General features: G+C 49.0%; 1 protein-coding gene across 3 annotated transcripts in view; it reads right to left on the bottom strand.

The window, feature by feature from the left end:
* Window positions 1–259: 259 nt before the first annotated feature.
* The window catches only part of LOC147689446 (SLAIN motif-containing protein-like), a 274,817-nt gene continuing 256,948 nt past the window's right edge, over window positions 260–18,128 (bottom strand). For all 3 annotated transcript variants that reach the window (XM_086942217.1, XM_086942215.1, XM_086942216.1), the window contains one exon: window positions 260–1,393. In XM_086942217.1, coding sequence (XP_086798343.1) covers window positions 1,327–1,393 — 67 coding nt within the window. In that variant the 3' untranslated portion in view covers window positions 260–1,326. The remainder of the gene's footprint in view (window positions 1,394–18,128) is intronic.

The following is an 18,128-nucleotide window of genomic DNA, read 5'->3' as shown; positions in this document are numbered from 1 at the left end:
GAAAGAATGTACCACATACCATCTAAAGGTAGTGAACCCTTTGGAAAACAAACTAGGAGCAGCCAAATCCAGAGAATGTTCGGACACTTCCGCACTTGATGAATGGAGGATAGCAATGACCATGAAGAGGAGGGTGCTAGGCCAATAAAACTGAAGTTCCTCATGCCAGATTCCCCACCAGCATGGAGACCACAGTTGGGTATGAACAGACTTCTAAATAAATGAATTACCCACTCAATACTCATAAAGTCAAATTGCCAACTGTTTTATGAAGTTTATTGCAGTTACAATCCAGTAACAAAATACTCACCATCTAGTAAACAAATTAAACTCTGGAAGAGGCAGTGAATTTTCCAGTTATCTACAGTCCTATTTTTGTAATAAATCATCATCACAGAGTGTAAAACAGAGTTATTTGCTTGTAGAACAATCTGACATATCAAACAAACATCTTTAGAGAGGAAACTTGTACAAAACAGGTAAAGAGTGATTTAATTTCTGAAATATCAAAAGTGACATGAGAAAATACATGAGAAATCTCTTCTACATATGGCAACACGTTGGTCAGACCTACAGGCACAAACATTATGCAGTACGGCTGCCCAACTGGTGTCAACAAAAACTAGACTGTGGCACAAACCTGCTTCTGAGGACAAGACCCATCACTCAGAAGTCCACGACACACAAACATGAATCTCCAAAACATACATTAAAAAAAGGGACAGAGGAAAGTCTGCCACTTTACACTGCAGTGTATAGAAAACCTGGAGCTCAGAGCATTTAAGAAAAAAATGTGTACATACTATACAAGTTTTAAATTAAATGTTGCAAACAATTACATCTATAGCTACGTTTCTAACAGGTTTGGGTCTCATCTGCAAACAACTCAAGTTTTCAAAGCTAAGCAATGTTTTCAGCATTTTACTGGCACACAACCAATACCCGGCTATTCCCACCTCTCGAAGATCAGTTAGCACAGTGCAGTACATGTTGCATTTGGGTTCCTTTCCTCAATAGAGCCTCAGCCAAAACTTGGCTCATAATGCCCTATTTCAGAGAAAGTCGAAGAACAGTTTCATCCAGAATGTGTTGGACTGAAACTTATCAGATTTCATCCTGAACCGAAGAAAGAAAATGTAGCCAGCATTCACCATTTAGTACAGTAATTCCTAGAAAAATTGCATCTTTTTTTATTTTTGCTCAACGTCTCAAAGAAAAGTTCGTTAATAAGTCCTGCCCTGCTTAAAGTCAGCTTCAAGTCGTGATACCCAGCCAGCTGGGCTAGCAATTCCTAAGGGTTTAAGAGTCCAGTGTTTTGGGGCTGGGTCAGTAGCAGCCGTCCTTCCAGGAGTCGTCTGTAGGAGCACCAGAAGTTCTTGACGAGGAAGGAGGCCTAGGAGAACAAAGACAGGCTAGGTGAGATAACATTCTAGGGTAGATATATGTACACAGCCAACACGCATAGAGGGGCGCATCAGACTAAAAACATTAAGACATTACTTCGTTGCAACCAGAGATTGAAATACAGGTTTTCCCCTGGACCCTTTCAAGAGGTAGAGGGCAAGAACAATGGGTCTCATTTTCCCCAGGTATATTCATACAAAAACAGGCACAGACTCCTGACCTTCAGTTGGCCCCAACATTCTAATGGCTTAGTCCCCATGTCAACTCTCCGCCGTGGTCAGACTAGTAAAGTGTCTCAAAATCCGACAAGGGGAAAGCAGGGAGGGCAGAGAGCGACTATGCACACACCACATCGTTTCAGTGTGTATACTCTCCTGCTCTTTGAGTTTACTCCAATGGCAGAGCCAGCCTAGTGAGGGCGGGCACAGCTTCAGCCCAGCGAGGGCGGGCGCGCGGCTTCAGCCCAGCGAGGGCGGGCGCGCGGCTTCAGCCCAGCGAGGGCGGGCGCGCGGCTTCAGCCCAGCGAGGGCGGGCGCGCGGCTTCAGCCCAGCGAGGGCGGGCGCGCGGCTTCAGCCCAGCGAGGGCGGGCGCGCGGCTTCAGCCCAGCGAGGGCGGGCGCGCGGCTTCAGCCCAGCGGGGGCGCGGCTTCAGCCCAGCGGGGGCGCGGCTTCAGCCCAGCGGGGGCGCGGCTTCAGCCCAGCGGGGGCGCAGCTTCAGCCCAGCGGGGGCGCAGCTTCAGCCCAGCGGGGGCGCAGCTTCAGCCCAGCGGGGGCGCAGCTTCAGCCCAAAGAGTGCAGTAGTGTGGCTCACTGGTTAGAGGCGGCAGACCCGAGAGCAGAGGACGGCCCGGGACCAGGGTTCGATTCCCGACGCGGCAGGTTTCTGGACCAGGGTCAGCGGACTCGATAATTCTCTCGCCTCGGTGCCCACTCTGATCAGCGATCACACTCGGCAACTCTGGGCATAAGCTTGCCTCATCTGCACTAACGGCCCCACCAGACCGCCGGGGATGCCTGGTCTCACCCTGGAGATACCCATTAAGGGACCATCTCTCAGGGAAGCCAGGAAGGGTTTCGCAGCGGTCGAAGCGCGGAGATACTCCTCCGGGAGTCGATCCTAGCGCTATATAAACTTGCAATTAAGAGGGCAGGCGCGGCTTCAGCCCACAGATGGCAGGCGCGGCTTCAGCCCACAGAGGGCGGGGCGCGGCTTCAGCCCAGAGAGGGCGGGGCGCGGCTTCAGCCCAGAGAGGGCGGGCGCCGCTTCAGCCCAGAGAGGGCGGGCGCCGCTTCAGCCCAGAGAGGGCGGGCGCCGCTTCAGCCCAGAGAGGGCGGGCGCCGCTTCAGCCCAGAGAGGGCGGGCCCAGTGAGGGCAGGCGCGGCTTCAGCCCAGAGAGAGCGGGCCCAGTGAGGGCAGGCGCAGCTTCAGCCCAGAGAGGGCGGGCACAGCTTCAGCCCAGAGAGGGCGGGCACAGCTTCAGCCCAGAGAGGGCGGGCACAGCTTCAGCCCAGAGAGGGCGGGCGCAGCTTCAGCCCAGAGAGGGTGGGCATGCTATTTATGACATCGAAATGGGCGCAAATCTTGGTGGCTTTGCATATCTCAAGCAGTGAGTGGTGAAAGTAGAACCAGTGTACAGATGAGTAGCGCGGATAAACAGATGAAGCAGTGCACAATCTACTTAAAAATGCACCTCTTGGCAGCGGCCTCCCCAGTTTTGTCCAAGGCAATACAAATGGTATTCCGAATTTCTAGCTCTAATTCAACAGAAGTGACATTTTCAAGAGACTGGGAGAAAACCCTTTCTAAGTATGTATGTTTTTACAAGATACTGAGAGAAAACCCTGGTTTCAAAGTCATCCTTGTGCCCTGGGCACCCCCATTTGTTTGCTGAATGGTACTGGTAGTAACTGACCGACTGTCCCTGGGCTCGGCCTAACCAGGGCCAGTGCAATGCAGAAAACACATTTAGAATACAGTGAAAACACCTACATGCACTAGGGTACACTAAAGGGCAGGGTACCCCGGTGACGGGCATGACTTACCCTATAAGGTCCTAGTACATAATAGGGCAGGGGATTAAAACTACCCTTAAGACCAAGTATATAATCGGGCATGGCAGTTTAGAGGTGCATGTGTGCACTGCTGAAGCCTGAGATCAGTTCAAAAGCAGCCCTGTGTTACACGACTGCTTGTAACACGTAAACTGTTCCCAAACTCCACTTTAGTGTTTGGGGCACTTATAAATTAATAAACTACAATATTTAGGCATATTAGGTACTCCCAGGTTCTCCCCCAGGTGTCCCAGTGGTGGGGGGTCAGGCACTTATAACGAGGACCCTTATAAAATAGGTTTTGTGTGTCCCGGGGATAGTGAAATTGCACATTTCACTTTCCTCATTGTAGTAAAGTGCCTCCCAAAATAGACTTTTGTGCTCGGAGCACTGTGGAGTGAGGATCTACAAGACTTTTACATATTCAGAACCCCTAAAGTTTCCCCTGGGTGTTGCATGGGTGGGGGTCCGGTAGCTAAAGGCAGGGTGCTTATAAAGGATGTTTTATAAGCCCTGGTGTTGGAGCAATAGCTCAGTTATTTTTCCCGATTGCAGATCCCCAACCCCATAGGTTAACATGGCAAGAAGTTATTAATAGCTTCAGCAAGGAAAAACAGAAACATTTAATTCAAGGACTTATTGGAATGGTATTGATGAATCCAACAATATGATAAATAAAATGTACGGACAAGAATTAAAAAAAAATTCCTGTCTGTAAGCCAAAATACAGCCTTCCAGTGATCTGCCCTGATTGGTCAGAAGTAAGTGGATTAGCCAGGATGTTTTGATGAGGTGATACGTAGCCCCGGGGTGAAGAGCCATACTTGGGGAGAGGGTTCTTGTTGCATAGCAATGCTAGAGCCAGGGGGAGGGAGTCAAACAATCTTCAATAGGAGGAGGAGACAGGTAGGAGAAACCAGTTTCATTTACACCCCTACCTTCTGGGGTGTTGCCCTGCACCTCATTGGACAGGAGAGCCCTCCTGTGCGACCCCAGGGATCACTGAACAAGTATCTGAGAGAGGCAGAGCCTCTCAGCTTAGCTGCTTGAAAGTGATAGAAGGATTGCCACGCTGGAAAATTGATTTGCACCATCAAGATCTGCATTCTGACTGACTGCGCCTGCTGCATTATTTTTAACTACAGCCCTTTGGATGTACCTTACTTCAAGAGGAATAAAGAGTGGGCTCCCTGCAAGCTACAGGTTAACAGAGCTCACCTACATCAACTCCACCCATAGTCCCCTGCCTTGAGTGTATCCAGTGGACTTTTAAGGGTGTTGTCCAGGTGCATTGTGGGAATTGTGGTCCCAAGCTTTCAAGGACCATCTTGGAGATTCCAGACACTGATTGTGTTTTAGAGACTTTGGAACCTCAGAGGAAATTCTGGACGAAGTTCCAGAAGTTTAGTGAACTTTCGTGAAAAAGCTCCAGAGGGCGACCGGACCCTCACAGAAAGGCAATCCTGCAAATCATCACCGAAACCAGTCTGCTAGAGGAGGCTGCACAAAAACTGGTGGGAAATCCTTCAGAAACATTTCATGAAGGTAAAATCTTGACCGGGGCCTCACACTTAGTGTACCCGACCAGGTCTCCACCACAGTCGGCCTCAAACTCTGACTTTGCCACAGTCAGAGGTGACCAAAAAGTGGCACTAATGGTTTCTAAGTACTAAAAGGATAATGTTAATTATCCAGAAAGCATCTGTTCTTGGCATGTAGAGCTGTAGATTCACATGCTTTGCGTACCACTGCCATCTGGTGTTAGGTTCAAATGTTTGCAAGTTGTTTTTCTTTGAAGAAGTCTTGCCTAGTCACAAGGTAAGGTGACTCCTCCTTTCGGTGATAGTTTGCATGGGCATCAATTCCATTATTAGATTGATTTCCCGCAGAGGGTGAGAATGGAGTAAGTGTAGTATAGAGATGTCCATGCGTATAAACGTATAATGAAGACCTGCAACAACTACAGATACCCAGGGAGGCGGGTGAGCGCATGTGAATCTACAGCTCTACATGCCAAGAACAGATGCTCACTGGGTAGGTAACATTATCAGTTCGAGGCATGTGAGCTGAAGATACACATGCTTTGCATAGGCTACAAAGCAGTATACCCCTAAAGCAGTGGCTAACCTGTAGATTATGCAGTTGTTTAGAACAGTGTTTTTAGTACTGCTTGGCCTACATTAGCCGGTTGACGTGCTAACACATCTCACAATAGTGTTTGGTAAATGTGTGTGGTGTAGACTAAGTAGCTGCCTTACATATGTCAGCTAGAGGGAGGTTGCCTAAAAAGGCCACTGACGCCTCTGTTTTGCGAGTGGAATGCACTCTAGGAGGTATGGTTATAGTTCTTTTAGCTTTAATATAGCAAGTTTGAATGCATTTCACAATCCATCTGGCAATACCAGACATTGAAATAGGATTGCCTTTGTGAGGTGGAGCAAATGCAACAAACAGTTGTTTTGTTTTGCGAAAGTCTTTTGTTCTATCAATGTAGTACAGTAAAGCTCTTTTAACATCAAGCGTCGGAAGAGCGTGTTCTGCCACAGAATCAGGTTGAGGAAAGAAAACTGGTAACTCAACCGATTGGTTTACATGAAAGGCAGAAACTACCTTGGGAAGTAATTTTGGGTTGGTGTGGAGAACTATCCTATCTTTGTGTAGCTGAAAGAAGGGTTCTTGTAACGTTAATGCCTGTAGCTCACCAACTCTCCTCAGTGATGTGATAGCAATGAGGAAAGCAACTTTCCATGAGTGAATTGTAAGGGAAACATATGTAATGGTTCAAAAGGTGGACTCATGAGCCTTGTGAGAACAATGTTGAGATTCCACACTGGGGCAGGATGAATCCTTGGTGTTATTATCCTTTGCAAGCCTTCCATGAAGGCTTTGATTACAGGAACTCTAATTAGTGACAGATGTTGTCTATTCTGTAAGTACTCAGCTACTGCTGCAAGGTGCAAACGAATATATGTGTAAGGTAGCCCTGATTGTTGTAAATGTAACAAGTAACAAATAATGTTTTGCATAGAAGCATCAAAGGGATTGATTGTTGTTATTGCAATATACAACAAATCTTTTCCATTTTGCTGCGTAGGTAGCTCTGGTGGTAGGCCTTCTTGCTTCTTTCAGAATATTCATACAGTCTGGTGGTATATTTAAATAACCAAACTATAACTTCGGAGACAGATCGCTTAATTCAGTTCTTTGGGATTTGGGTGTCTGACTTCTCCATGGTTCTGTGTGAGAAGACTGGAGGTACGGTGCGGTTTTTGATGTGAAACTAGTGGCTGCTCCAACAGTGTGGTATACCATGGTTGACGGGCCCATGTTGGAGCTACCAAAATCAGAGTGAGGGATGTTTGCCTGAGTTTTCCAATCACCCACAGAATGAGCGAGAGCGGCAGAAAAGCATAGGCAAATATCCTTGACCAGTTCATCCATAGGGCATTGCCCTATGAGAACGGGTGTGGGAACCTGGAGCCAAGGTTTGGGAACTTTGTGTTTTCGGCTGTGGTGAATACGTCTATTTGTGGAAATCCCCACTGCTGAAAGTACGGAAGGAGAACATGGGGGTGTAGTTGCCATTCGTGAATGTGCTGCCTTCTTCTGCAGAGGAGATCAGCAATTTGATTGTTTACCCCTGGGAGATATTCTACCAGGAGATAAATCTTGTAATGGATTCACCCATTCCAAATGGCTTGAACGAGTGTTGACAGTTGGAGAGTGTTTGTCCCCCCCTTGCGCATGCACATTGCTGTCATGATCTTCGTTCGAACTAGGGCAGTTTTGGCTATGAGGCGAGTTTGAAAAGCTTTGAGTGCTAGGAAAACAGCTAAACGCTCTAGATAGTTGATGTGGAGGTCCTTGTGCTGTTGCTCCATATGCCTTGTATTGTGTAATCTGTGAGATCAGCCCCGCAACCTGATGCGCCTGCTGTGAGCACGATCTGTGGAATAGGGTTGATTAAAGGTCGGCCTGCTGGTAAGTTTTGTGGGTTCCACCACTGCAGAGAGCGATGGGTACGGATGTCTAACAACACTAGATCTGTTAGTAGACCCTGTGACTGATTCCACTGACGTGCTAAGCACTCTTGTAGGGGGTGCATGTGAAGCCTTGCATAGGGTACAATTGCGATGCAAGATGCCATCATTCCCAGCAGTGTCATGAATACCCTTGCTGGTAATGCTTGGTTGGCTTGAAACTGTAGAATGGTAGTTTTAATATTGCATATTCTGGCCACATTGGGAGAGGCCAGAGCTTTGAGTTTTGAGCTTTGAGCTTTGAGTGAAGACATCACGGACTTCATCACTCCACACGCACTCCCCTCCAAAGATTACATCCTTCTGGGAGACCTCAACTTTCACCTTGAAAAGAACGACCGCAACACCACCACCCTCTTGGACAACCTCGCCAACCTCGGACTCAATCAACTGGTCACTTCCCCCACCCACATCGCAGGTCACACACTCGACCCTATCTTCACCTCCAGCAATCATGTCTCCTTCAGCCACACTACGGATCTCCTCTGGACTGACCACAGCTGCGTTCACTTCACCTACAACAAGCCGAAACCCATCAACCACCCCCAACCAACTCTGCAAAGAAACTGGAACAAAATCACTATCGACCAGATCTCCTCATCACTCCTTCTAAACACCCCAGCCCACTCTTCTAACCCAGACCAAGCCGCCACCAACTTCACCCTATGGTTATCCAACACCGCAGACATCCTAGCACCACTGAAAAAACGTCAACGCAAACCTGGCAGCAAGAAGGCCTCCTGGTTCAACGATGACCTTAAGAAGTCCAAGAAACTCTGCCGCTCCCTTGAAAAGGCCTGGAAAAAAGACCCAACCACTAGCACCAAGGACGCCTTCAAAAACGCCACCCGCACACACCACCAACTAATCCGAAAGGCCAAGAAAACAGCATTCAAGGATCGACTTGACAACAACGCCCACAACAGCAAGGAACTTTTCAACATCGTCAAGGAATTTACCAATCTCTCGGCCAACTCCAACGACATCACCCCCTCTCAAGCCCTCTGTGACTCCCTAGCCTCATTCTTCCACAACAAAATCGCAGACAACTACAACAGCTTCGACAACCAACCCGGAGACCAACCCACCGAACCATATGCTGAACTTTCTCCCCCCTTGAACACCCTTAACGACTGGAACCCAATCTCCACTGAGGACACCATCCGCCTGATGAACTCCATCCACTCAGGATAGTAAGGAGAAGAGGAGAATACAAAGCTCTCGGCACATGTCATCGCATCCTGAATGGCAGAGCACCCGCCCCTCTGACGAATCTGATCAAAGCGTATATACCAACCCGCGCGCTTAGATCAACAGGGGGTGGCCTACTGAGGACTCCCAGAATTAAGAAAGCCCGTATGGGAGGCAGGTCTTTTAGATACTTGGCGGCAACCAACTGGAACAAACTGCCAATGGACCTGCGTCTAGAACCAGATAGGGCGGGCGAAACTAAAAACTTACCTTTACAGTAAATAATGGGCCCGCGTAGTTTTCTTTTTATGTTCACTGTCATCTGCCCACTTCTACTTTTCAGCGCGTGGACACGCCGGTGTGCGTAATCGCAGCGCTTTACAAATGTCCCACACAAAGGATCCCCCACAGACCCATGTCCTCACCACATCTTCAACAAAGCAGACTCCGTCATAGCACCGCACCTCCGAGACGTCATCAACTGCTCCTTCAACTCCGCCACCTTCCCGGAAAGCTGGAAACACGCTGAACTCACCGCCCTTCTGAAAAAACCCACAGCGGACCCCACCGAACTCAAAAATTACCGCCCCATTTCGCTCCTTCCATTCCCGGCCAAAGTAATCGAGAAAGCTGTCAACAACCAGCTCGCCGCTTTCCTCGAAGCCAACAAATCCCTCGACTCCTCACAGTCCGGCTTCCGAGCAAAACACAGCACTGAGACCGCCCTCATCGCAGCAACAGACGACATTCGAACACTACTGGACAATGGAGACACAGTCGCCCTCATTCTCCTCGACCTCTCTGCAGCCTTCGACACAGTCTGCCACAGCACCCTTTTACAACGCCTCAGAAATATCGGAATACAAGGAAAAGCACTTGAATGGATCACCTCGTTCCTCACCGGAAGAACCCAGAGAGTCCGCCTTCCACCATTCAAGTCCGAGGCCACTGAAGTCATCTGTGGCGTACCACAAGGATCCTCACTCAGTCCCACCCTCTTCAACATATACATGAGCCCCCTCGCGACCATCGCCCGCCAACACAACCTCAACATCATCTCTTACGCGGATGACACTCAACTGATCCTTTCTCTCACCAATGACCCCAGCACCGCCAAAACTAACCTACACGAAGGAATGAAAGAAGTTGCCGAATGGATGAAACACAGTCGTCTGAAACTAAACTCAGATAAAACAGAAGTCCTCATCTTAGGTACTTCCCCCTCTGCATGGGACGACTCCAGGTGGCCGGAAGCCCTTGGAAAAGCACCCATCCCGACAGACCACGCACGGAACCTAGGCATTATCCTGGATTCTTCACTCTCAATGAACAGACAAGTCAGCGCCGTATCCTCATCCTGCTTCAACATCCTTCGCATGCTCAAAAAAACATTTCGCTGGATCCCCACCGAAACCAGAAAAACAGTCACCCATGATCTGGTCACGAGCCGACTGGACTACGGAAACACCCTCTACGCAGGCACTACCGCTAAACTCCAGAAGAAACTCCAACGAATCCAAAACGCCTCAGCCAGGATCATATTAGACATCCCGCGCAACGAACACATCTCTGGTCACCTGAAAGACCTCCATTGGCTACCCGTCAATAAGAGGATCACTTTCCGACCGCTAACCCACGCACACAAATCACTCTACGACATCGGACCAGAATGCCTCAACTCACGACTGTCCTTCTACACCCCCTCCCGCCAACTACGTTCTTCCAGCCAAGCCCTCGCCACTGTACCTCGCATCAACAAGACCACAATGGGAGGCAGATCCTTCTCATACCTGGCTGCTAAAACATGGAACTCACTCCCCACTTACCTTCGCCTTACCCAGAACCACCTAGCATTCAGAAAGCAACTTAAAACGTGGATATTTGACAAGTAATCCTCCTCCCCTCCCTAAGCGCCTTGAGACCCTCTGGGTATGTAGTGCGCTATATAAATTCTTTGACTTGACTTGACTCTGGAGTGGCTTCTAGATAAGACTGCATCTGTGATGGATGTAGGTGAGATTTTTGAGCATTGATGGTGAACCCCAGTTGGTGAAGTAGATTTATTGTGATCTGTGTATGTTGTAGACATTGCTGGTGAGTGCTGGCTTTTGATAAGCCAGTTGTCCAGATAGGGAAAGACGTGAATTTCTTGTCTTCCGAGATGCGCAGCTACTACTGCCAGACATTTGGTAAATAATCTGGGTGCTGTAGTCACCTTGATTTGGTGACGCTTGCCCGCTATCACAAATCTGAGGTATTTGCGATGAGCCGGATGAACTGAAATGTGAAGATAAGCATCTTTTAAATCCAGAGTAGACAAAGTCTGCTCTCTGTAAAAGAGGGAGTACCTGTTGAAGTGTCACCATGTGAAAGTGCTCTGACAGTATATAATGGTTCAGCTCTCTGAGATAAAGAATAGGTCTGAGGGACCCGTCCTTTTTGGGGATTAGAAAGTAACCCCTGAGCCCTGGTACTATATTAGAACTGGCTCTCTTGCTCCTTTTAGTAAGAGGGACTGTAACTCTTGTTTGAGCAAGTCTATGTGTTCTGAAGACAGCTTGTGAGATCAAGGTGGATTGCTGGTAAGCTCCAGGCAATAACCATGTTGGATAATTCAAAGCACCCATTTGTCCGAAGTTATAGACTGCCAAACGGGGAGAAATTATTAAAGTCTTCCCCCGACAGGTGTGGTGTAATCGGGGGAAAACGTGGGCAAGTCACAGTTTGTTGGGGGAAGGGGAGTTATAGGATGTGTTGCCCTTGCCCCTATCCTTAAAGTTGTTGGCCCTATAACCTCCTCGAAAGAAACTTCTGGAGGGAGAGGAGAAAACAAGTTACTTACCTGTAACTTTGGTTCCCCAGTATTGGTAACTTTCATAGATTCCCATGCTTTGTATCATTCCCCGTCGTCGGAATGGGAGCCTCGGTAAATAAAGAAATAACAATCATAGAAACAAAAGAGAATATAGGCCTAGGCATCATCTCACTTTGTAGCATATCACCCTCTTTGTGTAAAAGACCCCAAACTTTCCGCAAGGACCAATCAGAACAGCCTCACCCCTTGGAACCTTCCTGAGAGAGCTCAGAGCCTCAGGTTTTGTAGCCGTTGTGCAAACAGCCACCATCTCAGTAAAAGGCCAAGCTTTCCCCGGGGAGGCGGGTGGGCGCATGGGAATCTTTGAAAGTTACCAATACTGGGGAACCAAAGTTACAGGTAAGTAACTTGTTTTCTTACCCCAGTATTGGAACTTTCATAGATTCCCATGCTTTGTATCAGAATAGATAGCAGTAAATCCCAAAACACATTTTGTTAGATACATGGCAACACAAAACCATATGACCATTCTTATAGCACACTTTGCTAAATTGTAACCAAGAAATAAAAACATTGCCGATACCAAAAAAATGTGCTTACCAGGATGGAGGGATTGTAGGGAAAGCTCACCTCTTGTTGAAAAAGATTCCTAAGGACTGCTTGACCAACAGCAGCGTCGTCCCGTCCTGTAGACTCCAGGCAGTAGTGCTTCGTGAAGGTATGTGTACTGCTCCACATTGCTGCCCTGCATATGTCCTTGATAGCGACTCCAGAGAAAAGAGCCACCGACGATGCAACAGATCTTGTGGAATGTGCACGGACCTTTCTGTCCAGGGGCTTGCCCGCCTCCTGATGGCAGAATTGAATCGCACTGGAGATCCAGGGTGAAATGCCACTCTTTGCCAAAGGAAACCCCTTCCGAGGTGCGCTGTAGGACACAAATGACTGTGATCACTTTCTAAATGACCGTGTGCGTTCTAGGTAAAATTTCAAGCATCTTTGAACGTCCAAAGAATGTAATGTCCTTTCCGCCGGAGTAGAAGGCCGCGGAAAAAATGACCAAGATCAAGGGTTCATTCAAATGGAATTCAGACGGCACCTTTGGGATAAATTTCGGATTGGTGCGAAGGATAAGCACATTCTTTTTAAATTGCAGGAATGGTTCCACTATTGAAAGTGCCTGGATCTCACTAACCCTTCTAGCTGATGTTAGCGCTGAAAGGAGGGCTAGTTTCCAAGATAGGAATTTCAAGTCCGCCTTGTGAACCGGCTCAAACTGAGCTTTCATGAGTTGAGACAACACCAGGTTGAGCTGCCAAATTGGAGGAGGTGGGCGAACTGGAGGATACAGCCCAAACAAGCCCTCCAAAAACTGTTTAACAATTCTAGAGGACCATAGGGACGGGCCTGAAGAAGTGCATCGAAACCTCAATATGGCTGCCAGCTGCACCTTAACAGAAGAATGTGCCAGCCCAGATTTAGCCAATGATAGAATATATGGCAAAATTTGATGAGGCAGAGATTTGTAAGGATGGAGACCTTGTCTTTGACACCACAGGCAGAACCTCTTCCACTTTGCCTTGTATGTTTTATTAGTGCTCGGTGCTCGAGCCTGGGACAAAACCTCTCTACACTCCTTGGGGAGATTCAGATGACGGAACTCTCTGTGTTCAGGAGCCACGCTGTCAAGTGTAGTGACTTCGGATCCGGATGGAACACCTGGCCCTGATCCCTCGATATCCGAGATGGAATCTGTTGCAAGCGAATTGGATGATCCTGGGAGAGTAGAAGGAGTTCTGTGTACCAGAACTGCCGGGGCCATGCTGGAGCAATGAGAATCATCTTGCATGGCTCCGCCTTGATTTTCCCGAGTACCCGTGGTATGAGGGGAATTGGCGGAAAAGCGTAAAAGAATGCGCCGTACCAGGCAATCGAAAGTGCATTCCCCAAAGATCCCTGATGGTGAATTTTGCTTGCGTAGAACTGGCATTTGGCGTTCTCCGGGGACGCAAAGAGGTCTATGGTCGGTGTTCCCCAGACCGAGAACACTCCCTTCCAGAATGGACTGGTTCAATTGCCATTCGTGAGTCACCTCTGTCTGGCGACTCAGAGCATCCGCTGTGATATTGAGAGAACCTGCCAGGTGTTCGGCCTGCAGATTGATCTTGTGGAGAATCGCATAATCCCAGATTCTTTGAGCTTCCTTGGACAGAGTTTGAGATCTTGTTCCCCCTTGTTTGTTGATGTAGTGCATGGCCGTCGTATTGTCCGTCTGGACCAGCACTGTTTGATTCTGAACTTTAAGGAAAGCCTGCAAATCTAACCGAATGGCCGTCAGCTCCAAAAAGTTTATATGGCACTGGCGTTGCTCTGGACTCCAGTGTCCGCTGACTTGAAGCTCTCGGACAACTGCCCCCCAGCCTTCCAAGGAGGCATCCGTGGTCATGATCATAGGAGATCGAGGAATCCTGAATGTCAGCCCTTCTGCGATGTTGTCTTTCACCAGCCACCACTCGCATGCCTTTCTCATTTCTGGCGTTACTAACACCTTGTCGTTGAAAGAGCCCTCTGCTTGGCACCATTGTTTGCCTAGCTCCTCCTGCAGAGGACGCATTTGCAGCCTGCAATGCAGTATTAATGGTATGCAGGATGACATCGACCCGAGCAAGGACTTGTAGAGTCGGACTGAAAGGCATTTCTTTTTCTGCACCTAGCGCGCCGAGACAATCAATTTCTGTTGACGCTCGTCTGACGGACGAGCTGTGCATCGTCTGGTGTCTAAGATGGCCCCAAGGAACTTTGTGGAGCTGGAGGGTTGGAGGACTGACTTGTTCTTGTGAGCTGAAGGCCCAGGTGACTGAACAATTGAAAGCAAGTTGAAACGGCTCGGGAAGTTTCCTTGAAAGTTGGAGCTTTGACTAGCCAGTGGTCCAAGTAGGGGAAAACTTCCAGGGATTGCTTTCTGAGAAAGGCCGCCACTGGCGCTAACACTTTTGTGAATATCCGTGGTGCAGACCGAAGGCCAAACGGAAGCACCTTGAATTGGAAATGGCTCTTGCCTACTGTGAAGTGTAAATATTGTCTGTGAGCTGGGTGAATCGGTACGTGGAAGTACGCATCTTCCAAATCCAGAGATGCCAAATAGTCGCCTGGGTTTAGTAGACGAAGAATATCCTGGAGAGTGACCATCCTGAAAGACAGTTTGATGAGATAGGCGTTGAGCTCTCGTAGGTCTAAGATGGGGCGCCAGGTGTCTGCTGTCTTCGAACCAGGAAGAACCTGGAATAAAAGCCTTTGCCCCTCTGAGAGAGAGGTACCGGTTCTATTGCCCCCCTTGAGGAATAGTTGGTGGGCTTCGAGATGTAACAGACCCAGATGTTTCATGCGGTTGGCGCCTGGAGCTCTTGTTGGAGGAAGATCTTGGAATTCCAACGTATGGCCACTCTGAACAATATTCAGGAACCACCGGTCCGAAGTTATACTCTTCCAGCTGTCCAGTCGCCTGGGTTTAGTAGACGAAGAATATCCTGGAGGGTGACCATCCTGAAAGACAGTTTGATGGGATAGGCGTTGAGCTCTCGTAGGTCTAAGATGGGGCGCCAGGTGTCTGCTGTCTTCGAACCAGGAAGAACCTGGAATAAAAGCCTTTGCCCCTGTGAGAGAGGTACCGGTTCTATTGCCCCCTTGATGAATAGTTGGTGGGCTTCGAGATGTAACAGACCCAGATGTTTCATGCGGTTGGCGCCTGGAGCTCTTGTTGGAGGAAGATCTTGGAATTCCAACGTATGGCCACTCTGAACAATATTCAGGAACCACCGGTCCGAAGTTATACTCTTCTAGCTGTCCAGTCGCCTGGGTTTAGTAGACGAAGAATATCCTGGAGAGTGACCATCCTGAAAGACAGTTTGATGGGATAGGCGTTGAGCTCTCGTAGGTCTAAGATGGGGCGCCAAGTGTCTGCTGTCTTCCGAACCAGGAAGAACCTGGAATAAAAGCCTTTGCCCCTCTGAGAGAGAGGTACCGGTTCTATTGCCCCCTTGATGAATAGTTGATGGGCTTCGAGATGTAACAGACCCAGATGTTTCGTGTGGTTGGCGCCTGGAGCTCTTGCTGGAAGAAGATCTTGGAATTCCAACGTATGGCTACTCTGAACAATATTCAGGAACCACCGGTCAGAAGTTATACTCTTCCAGCTGTCCAGACAAAAAGAGATCCTGCCCCCCACTGATGTGACTGGAAGGGGAGGAACAGTAGTAGGAGCCAGGAGGCCGCTATTGCCTCTTGGCATGGTCGCGTCCCTGGCGGTTATGACGCCCTCTCTGAGCTTGGCGAGAGAAAGACGCCGATTAGCCGTGGCGTTGGTTTGAATATTGTGTCTTATAAGACTGCGAAGACTGCGATGAATACCTCTGCTGGTTGTTGCCTCTATAGGAAGAGAAACCTCTGCCCCGTGCTCCTCTGAATGGGACTTTGATAGTTCAACGATCCCAAGGACTTAGCAGTGTCAGTGTCCTCTTTTAGGTCTCACAGAGAGACCTATTGGGGCTAAACCAGAGGCTAAACCAGCGGATTTCCGAAGCGGATTTCCGGCAGTTCACGACGCGCGTCCACATCAAAGCTATTAGCCTCCCTCCCACAGGCAACCAGAGGCTAGTTCACGACGCGCGTCCACATCAAAGCCATCAGCCTCCCTCCCACGGGTGGCTTGGCCTCAGGCATTCACCCCAGCGCGACTTCTCCTCCCCCCTAATTACATCCCTGCTGTTTACTTTCACGGCCGCAAGGCCGTGCTTCAAAGGGATCCGCCCCCTGCTTTAATTACATTAGCTTAGTTTTGGTAACCCCAATCTTTATTTAGCAGTAGGGGCAGCAGGTAATGTCTTCCAACCCCCCTGCCCTTCCTTTGGGCGTCCCTTGAATAGACCATGTGCATGTGCAGATCGGCTCTTGTGAGCACACGGCAGCCCGGGCCTCTCCTTCCTGGGTTTGAAGTAGAGGCGCCAATCAAAGGGTCTCCGGGACTGATCCAGCTGTCTGAGGGCAATGCTCGCCCACCACCCCATAAACAAAAAGCCAGAAACTTATTATGCGCCTATGTTTGGTTCATCTTCGCAGCGCTGTAAATAAACACGGAGCGACACTCTCCAGACATGAACATATCAAACACATTGGCAATATACTCCGGACTGCCCCTGCAGTTATTTTCCTTCTGGTACTCTCCCTACCCCCCTTCCTGTACCGCCAACCCCTCCATTCTGCAGCCTCTCTATCTGGTCTCTCCCTACCACTCTCTCTAGCCTCACTCACGCCCCTCACTTCGCCCCGTTTCCTCTACCGATCTGTCCCAGACTTTTTCCCTCGCCACCATCCTCTCTTTTACATTCAGACCCTGTCTCTCCCACCTACTCCCTTACTCTACTTTTAGTCAGGCTCTCGCTGTTACGCGCTCTCTCCCCCCTCCCCTCTTTCCTACATATTGCCCCTTTGTTTCCCTCTTCTCTGCTTTATATCCACCGCCTCTCAATACCATTTCTTTTCCCCTCTGCCTTTCTCTTCAACTCTTCTCTCATCTCCCTACTCTCGCTCTACCTCCCTGCTTACACCCTCCCCTCTATCCACACCCTGTGATGTCAGCTTACAGGCCCTCTTGACGCACATGAAATCTAGCCGTCTCTCACTGAGAGTGACTATTTTAAGTGAAAGTCAATGACATTATGTAAGGCACTGGTTTTTAAATGCCGCAAACTTTTATCGCCCTCCTGTGATGTGAAACTAATTTCTGGACGTGGTCGCCTATCGCCAGCTGCAGGCCAAAACTGCAGGCCTCACACCCTCTCACCCTCACTCACCCTCACACCTCACCATCACACATCCTCACACCCTTACTCACACCCTCACTTACCTTCACACCCACCTCCCTCACCCTCACAACCCTCACCCTCACTCCCCTTCACCCCTCACACACCCTCACCCTCACAGACCATCACTCACCCTCACACCCCCTCACCTTCACACCCCCTCACCCTCACCCCCTCATCCTCACTCACCCTCACACCTCCTCACCACCACACACCCTCACTCACAGCCTCACCCACCCTCACCCTCACACACCATCACTCACCTTCACACCCCTTCACCCTCACCCTCACCCTCACCCCCTCATCCTCACACACCCTCACTCACCTTCACCTCATCCAAAGAGAGCACCTCCTTCCGAGTCTTCATCTTTTGCAGCCAGGTCAATAACCGGCCCTCCCTGTCTCACAATGTTTTTGTAGAAAAGGTTCTACAAATTTTGCAGTCTGTGGCCTTGTGGTCCGGATATAAGCAATAAATACAGCTTTCATGCTTATCTTCCACAAAAAGTCTCTTTTTCCACAAGACGCACAGGACCTGAATAAAGCCTTCTTCTCCTTGTCAGACATAGTTCCTTTGTAGATAAAAAAATTGAAGAAATAAGTTGAATTGAAAACTGAGCAGAGCTCAGTGGAGACTCCCTAGCACAACGTGCGGTAGAAAATCTGAGGCTCTGAGCTCTCTCAGGAAGGTTCCAAGGGGTGAGGCTGTTCTGATTGGTCCTTGCGGAAAGTTTGGGCTCTTTTACACAAAGAGGGTGATATGCTACA

Source organism: Lissotriton vulgaris, chromosome 10, assembly GCF_964263255.1.
Source record: "Lissotriton vulgaris chromosome 10, aLisVul1.2, whole genome shotgun sequence".
Lineage (NCBI taxonomy): Eukaryota > Metazoa > Chordata > Amphibia > Caudata > Salamandridae > Lissotriton > Lissotriton vulgaris.
Note: the sequence above shows the minus strand (reverse complement) of the source record. Positions and strands in the feature narration are given on the sequence as shown.